Here is a 12449-nt window from a genome sequence, read left to right on the forward strand (position 1 = left end):
TAGAGATTTGTGTACGACTGAATTGGTATTTTTGCAGTCGGAAAATGCCTGGCATCCATTGGATATATCCTTCAAGCTTTATATAGTAATAACCTTTAAATAGGTCGCTTTAAAAATCAACCCGTTTAGCAAAATGGCTACACGGGTTTGGGTGATGAAAATTACTAAGGTATCTCAGCCTCGATATAAAGAATAAGTATATTTCAACCAGAAAACCTGTAAGCAGGTGTACCTACTAATATTATAAATGTTAAAGTGCGTTTTATTTCATTCCACCACTTTCGCCATAAAAACCTGGTTGGTATGATAGTCTACTAAATTATATTATAAATTACTATAGTTTGTTTGTCCTTCTTTCACGCAGCAAGTTTTCCATTTACAACATTAGTTCGTAGTGAACGCAAATAATACGCGCGGATGTATTTATCCAATAAAATGTACCACGACGTCATGATGTTGTAACACCTTATGGCTCGGCGCGTCTACGTCACAACTCATAACAGTTATAAAAATATAAATAAAAAAAAGTTGGTCCTGGAGCTTTCAACGATTGGCGTGAAAACTGAAAAGCGTGGAAACGACGCGCGCGCGGAAACTCCACAGTGGGGGGCAAGAAAACTGCCATCGATTATTCGCGTCCGAGACCGCGCGGAGGGCGGACGTGTTTTCCGTCGGTGGATTGCGCTCGTCCCGCACCGGGCGATGCTAAACAACAGGGCGTTCCGCGTGTGTTGTTTTCGTAAAGTACGCTGTGTTTAGTGCTCCTCCCGGACATATGCGGTGATAAAGAGGCACGGAGCTGGCGACGCTATGGGCAACTCTTGCAGCTCAGGGCAGGCCCACAAAGACAAAGATAGCATTTCGCAGCATTCGGAAGAGTGAGTACCTCTCAGATGAATCTTAACGCGTGAAGGTCATTTCCTCAGAGTACTTAATTCATTTCGGAATGCAGGCCGACCTGCATTAAGCGATGGTTGTAGGGCCAGCGTCTGACCAGACCTCTAGCTTACTAGTTGCACGTAGCTAAATGAAACAGTGTTATAAGCGCAACGGGGTGAACGTTTTAACTCGTGATATTCGATTGTCACACAGCAATTATACTCGTAATATAATATGACACTAAACGGTAATTAGAAGAGTTAGAATATGGCTGTTCAAATGATGTCGGTAAAAATGGATGAATTCTATTAAAACACACATAAAGGAATATCAAAAGAACAATATAACCAAACATGTTTAATATCATTGTAAATTGTGTAACTGTTTTCACACAGCAATTATTATTTGCGACACTAAACTGTTAGATTATGTATCTGAAAATCAACTGTTCATTCGATATGGGTTCTAAACAAAATATGGATGAATTACAGGCAAACGTCTGTAATATCATTGTGAATCGTGATGGGCTATCACGCAGCAAACGATATATGAAACTGTCACCAGATTCTGTCTCAGTAAGGCCGATTCTCGTTCGATATTGGTTCTCAAAGAATAACTAAAGAACGCTTTCATATTTTTCTCGTACGAAGAACGTTAAGTTCAATTTGCTATAATCCGCACAAACCAGGTAAATCTGAACGTTGTAATTTATAATTTATAAAACTATCTTGCCTCGATTGAGTTCACAATTAAAATTACCTGAGGATGCTTTGTTGTCGAAGCAAAACGTGCGTAATCCTAAAGAGTACGTTTTAAAAGATCTATTTGGTGTAAAATTTCATGAAATTATAAGTTGCACTGTACAGATTTTCCTGCTTTTCGCAGATTATAGAAAATTATGGTTCGTGTTCATTGTATATCATGGGATTCCGCGGAGTAACCCTGCTTCTATACAATTTATTTATCTTGATTATGGCTATTAGATACTGAATGAATTGAATGAATGAATGATTTATTTATTTCTCCACATTACTGGATAACGATGTGTGTATTGTCGTTTATATATTTTTTTATTTTTATTTATTTACTTTTAGAAGAACAATATAATGTTGCTCAGAGGCTATTTTGTTACACAATTATAATGTGGGGACTGATACTTTAACTAGATAAACCTGTGGCTCAAGACTAAACGATAAAAACATCATAGTTATAAGCGCAGCGACGGTAAAAGTAATCAATAAATTTACAAAGCTGTGAGCATAGCTAAAAGCTATGTAGCATACAGGTTGTTGAAGTAACGCAGTACAATTAATAGCAAGCCTAATATGAAAAATTTAAGTTGAAGAGTTTGTATTTTTGTTTGTTTAATACTTCGATTTTTGAAAAAGGCTGTGGGCTATATAACTTACAAACTTCCCCCCTAAAGATGTGATAAAATTTTGGATATAATTTTACATTATTTAGGTGATTTGAATTATGAAAATTGGTATTTACTGTGACAGCTTAAATGATAAAATACATTTATCAGGTTTTTGAAGTTATAGTTCTTTTGGCGCTTTAGGAAAAAATTGCGAGGGTAAATTTCAACGATGCGCGCGCACACCGTCACAAAAACCGACACCCTGAAGTTTGCTGTAGTCAACATTTTAGTTTTTCAAAAAAGTTACAAACATAGTAAAAGAAAGGACATCTACTTTTGTTTGCATGAGAACTGACAACTGTATTTCTATTATACGGTTGTTATCTGTATAAAATTTTTGAAAAGGTTTTTATCTTGTTACGCCAAAGAAGTATAACATTTAACGCGTCTACATAAGTACATACACGTTTTTTTAAAAGCGTTGAAGCGGGAATAAAGCACTGGATTAAAGCTTATTTTTCAGAACGCACTGAAACGCGTTACGACACTGAGGAGCGTGCAAACTTAAATAAAAGCCCGGTTTGGCGATGCGACACGGTGGGTCGGGATATTCGACATAGTATATAATGTATCACTCGCTTCAACGGTGAAGGAAAACATCGTGAGGAAACCTGCATGCCCGAGAGTTCTCCATCATGTTTCCAAGGCGTCTGCAGTCCACCAATCCACACTGGGGCAACGTGGTAGATACGGCATGAACCCTTTTCATTGTAGGAGGAGGTCAGTGCCCTGTGGACAGGCTGAAGTGGTAGATGATATAGAACGGAAATAGAACGGAATCTAGAACGAAAGTGTATATGTACTCGTAGTCGCGTGGACGTTTTTGAATAAGCATAATCCCATATTCTTCTTAATACTTTCTACACTCACATAATAGGTTCCATAAACGCTCCAGTAATAGAAGACCTCAGGAGGTATTTTTCGTTGTAAAAGCTTGGTGTCCATCCATATGTATATTGTAAATGCGTAGCGGTAGATGATGTAGAATGGAAATATAAAGGAATTTGGAATGAAAGTGTGTGTGGCAATAATTTACTTAATAGAAGTTAACCAAGGACTTAGGCGCGTGGATATTTTTTTAATAAGCATAATTACATTTTCTTCTTAATTGGTTCTACATTCACATAATAGTTACCATAAACGATTCGGTAATGGAAATCCTCAGGAGATACGTTTCGTTATAAAAGCTTGGTGTCCATCCATACTTATATTATAAATGCCAAAGTTTGTCTGCTTGACGAAATTTGGCACATACGTAGTCTACATAGGATAATATTTAACTCGAAAATGCTGGTAAAAGATACCCGAGGGATTAAAAAAATAGCATTTGTTATCTATGGATTGCGTAATGCAGGGGTTCCTATCTTTTTAAGCCTGTGGCACACTCAAAACCATAAAATTTGTCAAGGCGCCTAGCATACGCCTTACCCTAATGCTTGTTGGAATAGATAGTTATCTACTGGGAAGAAAGGCAAAAAAATAAAACATTTACTTTGTTCATTAAAAAAAACAATAACAAATCGTTTAACAAAGAATTAAGAAAAAATAAATTATTAATTCGCATCTGGAAGATATTGATACATGCATTTTATCCCGGGAAAATAAATGGGATTTATGGAAATCCGAAATAAACGTAGACGAAGTTGCGGGCAAATATATATAAATAACAACTATGAAGTACAACGACAAGGGTGGAAAGAGCCACTTTCTTAACCCGGGTGTGTACATACGTACTGAAAATTAGTGGTATTACAGCTTTTTGTGACTTCGCTGCTACTAAAACGCACACGTTTTAGTAGCAGCCGATGAGCTTTTTGTGACATAGCTCACTCGGGAAATATGTACTACCACCATCTTTATTTTTGCCGTCATCAGAAATTTTGCTCCGTCTATAAACGATGGTTACCCACATACTATTTTTTGATCCGTTAATTACCATAAAAGAATATCACAACCCAATATAAATTCAAAGCCTTCAATCATTCTCTGAGTATTAGGGAAATGGAGTTCAGTTTTATTTAGGCAACCAAAAAAAAGTATTTTCTCTTTTATTGCTTAGAATAATTCGTTTTCCCGATGTTCAGCGGCGATGCGATCGCGATGGTGCCATGGAAATAGATCCGCAGAAATAAAACGGGACTGAAATATTGTCAACGCGCTTTAAGTCCACCCGCGCGTCGCCGGCACCCAGTACGACAGTACTCGCCACAATGCAAGTAGGTGGTTTATAGGGCTGCCACTCTTTCATTACATGTCTGCCACAAAAAGTAAGAAAATATGTGAGTTAATTTATTCCACCATAACCTCAAAAGTACTACCGCCATGCATTGTTGTATTTCTGTGTTCCGGTTTTAAGGGCGTGGTTGCCTATGTAATTAGAAGCACATAAGGCTTCACACCTTTGCCTCAGGTTGACGGACACTCGCGGCACTTTACTGGAAGTGTACCTGTTATGACAGTTATGTTGTGTTAAAAAAATAATGAGTTCAAGTGGTTCTGACGCAAATTTAGTCCCCGACTCCATTAAAAAAGGGCCAAAAGAAGTTATTTAAAATATTTGACCTGAATTATAAAGAAGTTTACCAAAACTTACGGAATTTCACTCGCCTCATAATGGAATCGAATGAGAGTACTATGTTCAACTCTAGATTTTCACACAACCATCCAAAACACACCGTCGAACTATGTACGTCTTCGCTACGCTCATGCGTACGTCGAACAGCTCGGGTTGGAATATGGTGCTTTCCATCTCGTTGAACAATCTATTTATTTTCAAGTTTTATCTTGTAGCAGCCCTATGCGGTTCGTTACGTACTACGTGGCTAGAATGATACACAAATGAATATTGAACGGCATTAGTTTATACTTCGAGATTAGATACATTCCTTCAAGACGTGATAACGGCAGATTTGAGACAGCCTTCTACAATAGCTGTGGAAGACTGTGGGGACCGTTCGGAAAATTAAAATTGGACCTTGACTTTACCTAATGAACAACATAAAAAAAAAAAAAAAATAAGTAAGACAAGAAAAATGTAATAAATAAAAACCGACTTCGGTAGTAAATTTCAAACCAATTAAAAAGTAAATACAACTGTATTTCATCATCATCTTAATATCAATATTATAGATTTCTTAGCGCTTCTGGTTCTTCTTTTAAAATTGTAAAGTTCGTGGTTATTCTATTTAACTTTTACTCAGTACTGGTATAACTATTGTTAGAAGGGGAACGTCGAATCAAACTTTATTTTTTTTAAGCCTACGTTCAAAATAAATTCTCATCGTGACTGATCTGTGATAAATATTGAAGAAAATGTGACCCTCTAAGCATATAATATTGTTTTTAAATGTCAGCCATATCGTTTGATTAAGTTTTTCTTTTGTTGTTGTTTTCAATGAAAGAAATACGTATATTTTAATCAAAACTATTAGTCAATGTCAAGGATTTAAGATGAAATAGATTTTCTGCACATTTTTTGAAAACTAAATAGTGATCAAGAAGAAAAATTATAAGAACCGCTGTTAACTAGCTTTGATTAAATAATTGATAAAATGCTTAGGTATGAATGAATACGCTCCCCAGGTTGCTTTTAAAATTGTTCTAAATTTCGATGTGAGATGGTGATAACTAAAATTACAGCCGTCTAATTTTTTTGTGGGCTTCTTCTTAGCTTTTAACTTAATAAGTTTACGTATCTATATGTAGTAGTATATATATGTAGTTATCGCGGTCATCTCACTACCACGTACACATTTTTTATGTAACGTACTCATCGGTAGTGCCATCTATAGGTCTATTTGAATAAAGAAATATTTGACTTTGACTTTAATTAGTCCGTTAAAATGTCCATCTTTCCGTACATGCAAACATATCAAACTTATAATCAGTTTTATAATATTATTCTCGTAGCTGTTACTGTACTGTTATATAGCCGGTTTAATAAATATCCTTTGTGTAACTCCCACAGCTAAGTCTTATTTACCAACACCTCATTATTTAAAATCTATCAACCAGTTAAGGCTAGTAGTCTTAGTACTGCAGCCAAAAGAAAAGGCCTAGAAGATGCCTATTCACTCTTGATTTGAAGGTACTTATATTGTAGGTACTGGGGAAAATTGAGGCTGGAAGGGCATTCCAGATCCTAGCGGTGCGAATCAGAAACGAAGATGCAAAGCGTTTTGTACGCGTCCGTGGTATATCAACCACGTAGGGATGCAGATCCTTACGGTGCCTCGCGGTTCAATGGTAAAAAGGTGAACTAGATCAAACAGTTCTTCAGCACACACCGAATAAAAACCATACAATTGTAAGGCAGTATTACTAAGTGATGGTACCACTGTATGCGTGAGCTTTTAAAGCGATTGTGTCAATTATGCTGAGTGGTGACTGCTGTCCTTTATGAACGCGATGTCAAGTTATCAACAATCTTTTAATATATATGTTGTAGTAAAATACGGTCACCTAGAATTATTTAGACGGCCGACTGGCGCAGTGGGCAGCGACTCTGCTTTCTGCGTCCAAGGCCGTGGGTTCGATTCCCACAACTGGAAAATGTTTGTGTGATGAGCATTAAGTGTTTTTCAGTGTCTGGGTGTTTATATGTATTTTCTAAGTATTTATGTATATATAATTCATAAAAATATTCATCAGTCATCTTAGTACCGATAACACAAGCTACGCTTACTTTGGGGCTAGGTGGCGATGTGTGTATTGTCGTAGTATATTTATTTATTACATAGAAAACTAATTATCGGTATTAATAATCCATCAAACATAACATACCATCATAACATTGCCCACGCATGTTATCGAATGCGGTTTGGTGGGTTACAAACATTATTATAAATAATTTATATACTACGACAACGCACACATCGCCATCTAGCCCCAAAGTAAGCGTAGCTTGTGTTATGGGTACTGAGATGACTGATGAATATTTTTATGAATAATATACATAAATACTTATAATATACATATAAACACCCAGACACTGAAAAACATTAATGCTCACCACACAAACATTTTCCAGTAGTGGGAATCGAACCCACGGCCTTGGACTCAGAAAGCAGGGTCGCTGCAAAGTGCGCTGTGTGTAGTGTATATTATTAATATAATATAATAGAATAAGTAACGGTTTGTGAAAATAACGGTTAGTTAGGTATAGACATAGATAAAGCGGTGATAGCAAAGTGGGTAGAAGCGACTTCACCTTCGGGGGCCGAGTTCGAATCCCAGCACGCCACCTCTAACTTTTCAAAGTTATGTGCGTTTTAAATAATTAAAATATCACTTGCTTCAACGGTGAAGGAAAACCTGCATGCCTGAGAGTTCTCCATAATGTTCTCAAAGGTGTGTGGAGTCCACCTATCCGCACTAGGCCAGCGTGGGGGACTACGGTTTTAACCCCTTCTCATTGTGGGAGGAGACCCATGGCCCATGCCCTGTAGTGGGCTGGTAATGGGTTGATATGATGATGATGATCATAGATAAAGATACATGGATAGATTTTAAGTATGAATCTATATTACGCTGATACCATACCATGAATTTACACGTTTTTTATATTACCAAAGTTATCCAATCTTTTGGAGGCAATCTATTATTTTAATACATTCATACGCGAAGGACTAACCCCCTTTTATCCTTGATGTCGAATGAGTTAACTTTTCCAAAGGTCAACTAATAACAACATGTATTTTACAATGATTCGAAAAACATAGTCATGTTTATTTAAACTTTGTAGAAACATTGCTTAGGTTTTTGCGAAGTTGTGATATACTAATCATTCCAAGCCCGTCTTAACAAGAGGCCTATTTAAGTTGTGTCCATTTCTTACTTGGTTACACTAAGTTTTTTCAAAAAAATCAATCCCATTATAAAATTGCTGATTGCAAACAAACTTCTATTACTTTTTTTGTTGCACATAAACTATATCTATAATAAAAAAATTAAATAGTTCAAACAAACTAAAAAAACACGCTTGGTATAAAAAACTAAACTAATTTCGTTCTTTTAGTTTATTCATAATAGCGATTTTTTTTAGTTTTTCTTGATCTATTATTTTTATTACAGCAAAATTAATCGGTAACCCATCCACCATTAAAGAGATAATTTTTTTTTTTTTTATTCAGTGTGCCCGTCTCTCGAAATGCAAGTTCTAATTATTATTTAAAACAGGCCATTAAAAAGTAATAGCTAACGCCCTCTACCATCTAGTAGCTTAATGTTTTCTGGAATTTGTTAGGTACGCGAACGCCATAGGTTTTTTACATTTGGGTCTAGATGGCGCTGTAGTAATTAATAAAAAATCTTATTTTTTATAGTGAAAATTGGAATAATCTTTTCAGATTAGTGTATTGTCATCGGTCCTCGATATGTCTACAAAGTTTGAAAGAAATCTGACCGTTTAAAGTGGGTCAAAATCGCGCCCAAAGAAGTCGGTTACAAACAAACATACAAGTGAAGCTAATATAAAGCGTGTAAAAATATTATAAAGCGAAAAGATTTTTTTTGTTGGTTTGTAGCCAATAGGCTCCGTCATTGCTGGACCGATTTCGTTCGTCATTTTTCCTACAAAATTCTTTACTTGGCGTGCGCTGATAAAACAATTAATGATACATAAAAATTATGTACTACATGATTAAAGTACTTATTATATGAAATGAAGTATGGCGGTTGTTACTTGAGCGTTTGGGTCGTAAAGGACGTGGTCCTGAGTAGATTGATTTGTGGGTCGAATGTAAGAGCAATCACAAGAGGGTTCGATCGCGTTGGGTGTATGGGCTTCTCAAAACACTTTATGAAAAACTGTTTGAAATATTAGTTGTATGGGACTCCGATTTCAATCGGCTCACGCTAATATGTGGTCTGCCACATATTAGCGTGAGCCGATTAAATAGCCCATAGCCAATCAAATTGTCGAAGGACCAAATTAGACAGCTACGAGTACTATATAGGATACTTCTATGGATAAGTAACTGATATCACTCAATGAATCGACAACAATGTCGGTTATTTTTACCTTTAATAAGTAGGCGATATCGGTCAACGATATAGCCCTACTTATAATAGAATAAATAGTTGCATAAAATAACCGACATAGCGGTTATTTTATGCAACTAACCTAATTTAAAGTAACCCAACCGATATCAGTTAACAAGTCAACAGCTATGTCGGTAGCTCGGCTACCTCTATGCTAAGCTACAGTTGGGTGCCCTGATACATACAATAGCGGGTAAACTAAGCTTTTCTGCCTACGCAGTGGGAATAATTAGACAGATTACTGACGTCGAAATAGCTAGGCTTGTTTATTTTGCGAACTTTCATAGTGTTATGTCCTACGGAATCTTGGTATGGGATAAAGCTGCTGATATCGTAACTATATTTATATATAGTTTAGTTATAACTATTGCAGAAAAGAGCCATACGATCAATATATAAACTTAATTCACGCGAATCCCTTGTGAGCAGTTCGAAGAAATAGGTATTTTCACTGCAGCTTTACAATATATTTACAATAATATAGTATATGTATAACAACATATAAATCTATATAAACAAAAAGTGGATATAAACAGTCAACTTACAAGAAATGGTCAATTAGTGTTATCGGCATATCGTCTGCGAAAGGTACAGAAGTCATTAGTGGGATTGAGTATACGCTTTTATAATATGATTCCTAAGGTAATTTTGGACCTTCCAATGCATAAGTTTATTTGCAGAATATGTTTAAACACATTTATTACAGCGAGTTTACTTACTATATAATTGATGAATTTCTTAATGACAAGGTTTTTTTGGTAGCATCCGGCTCCGCTTTCATCTCTCACAAGATAGAAAAATGAATGTTAAAATGTAAAATGTAAATAGTTGATGTTGGAAAAGAGCAACTGCTGAGTTTCTTGCCAGCTTCTTCTCGGTTGAATCTGCCTACCGAAGAGGTGGTATACAAATAGACAGATTTGAGGTTTCAAAAGTGCTTATATTAGACCGACTTGACATCAATTTATTAAGAATTTATGAATTTTATGGAGAAGAAGCCAGCATCGCTCTGCAATGCAACAGTCAGTTAATTTTATCGATAATTATTAGACATCGCTCAACAGTCAAAAGCTACGTTGGTTACTCCAATACTTCTATAGATACTTCCACAGCCTATATCACAGTGGATAGAAAAATGGTTAGAAACTTTTTTAAACTTTTACCTTTAAACATAGACATGCTGTTGCGGATGTTTTTTAGAATGTTTTAAAAAGGAACAATTCCTTTGCAGGTATTAGAAGCTCTTAAAAGTAATAATTTTTCCCGTCTTTCGCAACATTTTTTATTGATGCTCTGCTCTTATTGGCGTGATCCTCATCCTTCCTCGATAAAAGGACTATTTAAAACAAATATATTTTACCAATTCAAACCAATTGTTTCCGAGATGAGTGTGTTCAACCAAACAGGCTCTTCAGCTTTATAATATTTATATTAATACTAGCGGACCCCAGCGCCATCTGTCGGGCTGATTTGTGAATGTAAATCATCGAGGGTGCCACCCAAACGCGTACCAAAAAATTCATTCAAATCGGTCCAGCCATTTAGGAGGATTTCAGTGACATACACACGCACACAAGAAATATATAAGATAGATGAGAGAATGCATTTGTCTGACAACATTTGATGTCTATTGGACTTTAACAAAGCATAAGTCAACAAAGATACTTTATAACTGCCGATTGGCGCAGTGGGCAGTGGGCAGCACCCTGATTGCCAAGGACGTGGGTTCGATTCCCACAACTGCAAAATGCTTGTGTGATAAACATGACTTTTTTCAGTGTCTGAGTGTTTATATGTATAGTAGTACCTACCCATAACTCAAGCTACGCTTACTTTGGGGCTAGATGGCGACGTGTGTATTGTCGTAGTATATTTATTTATTTACTGACTTTTATAAGGCTTTTCAAGAATTGACGGTGGATAAATGTAGCCAGTTTGTCGTTGGCCTTAGGTAAATATACACGATATGTTTCTGTTTTTATTATTTTAATATATATAAATCTCCTGTCACGATGTTTGTCCGCGATGGACTCCTAAACTACTGAACCGATTTGAAATTAAATTGGCACACCGTAAGCAGTCTGGTCCAACTTAAGAGATAGGATAGCTTAGATCTTTAAGTAAAGTCACAATTTTATTTTATTGCAAATTATTTGTCTATAATTAATTGACAGTCACATGTTATATGTATATACAACTATACTCATTTAAGGCTTAGCGATACTGAATACTTTAAAAACAAAATCAAACGCAGACGAAGTCGCGGGCAACAGCTAGTATTTTATATATGTTAATGTTGTGGTATACAAATAAAGCGTTTAATAATAAATAGAGCGATTGTATTGTAACCGGTTGTAAGAGCGCCATGCTATTTACCTCTCATTATTTTCTATGATTGGTATCGAATGCTTTATTCGTGTGTTGTCAAGAGACGTTGTTTTGACGACTCACAATCATGGGGGAGGTTACTGAAAACTTTTAGGCAGAGTGCGCTGTGATTTTGTTACTTGTCTGTCCTCAACAGTCTGGGGTTATGGATCTGCGGTATCGCTTCATCAAAATTCGAATTCCAAAATTCAAAATCCATTTATTTGAAGTAGGCCTAATATAAGTATATGTGTATTTCAAAAGAAATCACCCTGTAAAAATATTAATTCAAAAGAAACATTTTTATTTTCGATACAAACGAATTCACAACATTTTAAGTATTCACTTATAAATAAAAGACCGACACGCGCATAGTACATTCGCTTCTCATTCACGATCATATGCTGTGTTCACTTTTAAGAAAACATTACACTTAAATAGAATAGTTAAAATTTTAAAAACGGTTGTATTAGTGTAAGTGTTTGCAAGTAAACCTAATAAATAAAATAAAATAAAATATAAGCACTTTTAAACGTCAAGTCATTGAACAGTCGATCATCATATCAACTCATGATCGGCCCACTACAGGGCACGGGTCTCCTCCCACGATGAGGAGGGGTTAAGGACGTAGTCCAATACGCTGGTCCAGTGCGGATTGGAGGACTTTACACACTTTTGAGAACATTATGTAGAACTCCCAGGCATGCAGGTTTCCTCACGATGTTTTCCTTCACCGTTGTAG

At 36.0% G+C, this 12449-nt stretch overlaps 1 protein-coding gene across 2 annotated transcripts in view; it reads left to right on the forward strand.

The window, feature by feature from the left end:
- Positions 1-650: 650 nt before the first annotated feature.
- LOC120637328 (NACHT and WD repeat domain-containing protein 2) overlaps positions 651-12449 on the forward strand; it is a 73252-nt gene continuing 61453 nt past the window's right edge. For both annotated transcript variants that reach the window (XM_039909125.1, XM_039909133.1), the window contains exon 1: positions 651-878. In XM_039909125.1, the coding sequence (XP_039765059.1) occupies positions 811-878 (68 nt within the window). In that variant the 5' untranslated portion in view covers positions 651-810. The remainder of the gene's footprint in view (positions 879-12449) is intronic.

This window comes from Pararge aegeria, chromosome 1 (genome assembly GCF_905163445.1).
Source record: "Pararge aegeria chromosome 1, ilParAegt1.1, whole genome shotgun sequence".
Lineage (NCBI taxonomy): Eukaryota > Metazoa > Arthropoda > Insecta > Lepidoptera > Nymphalidae > Pararge > Pararge aegeria.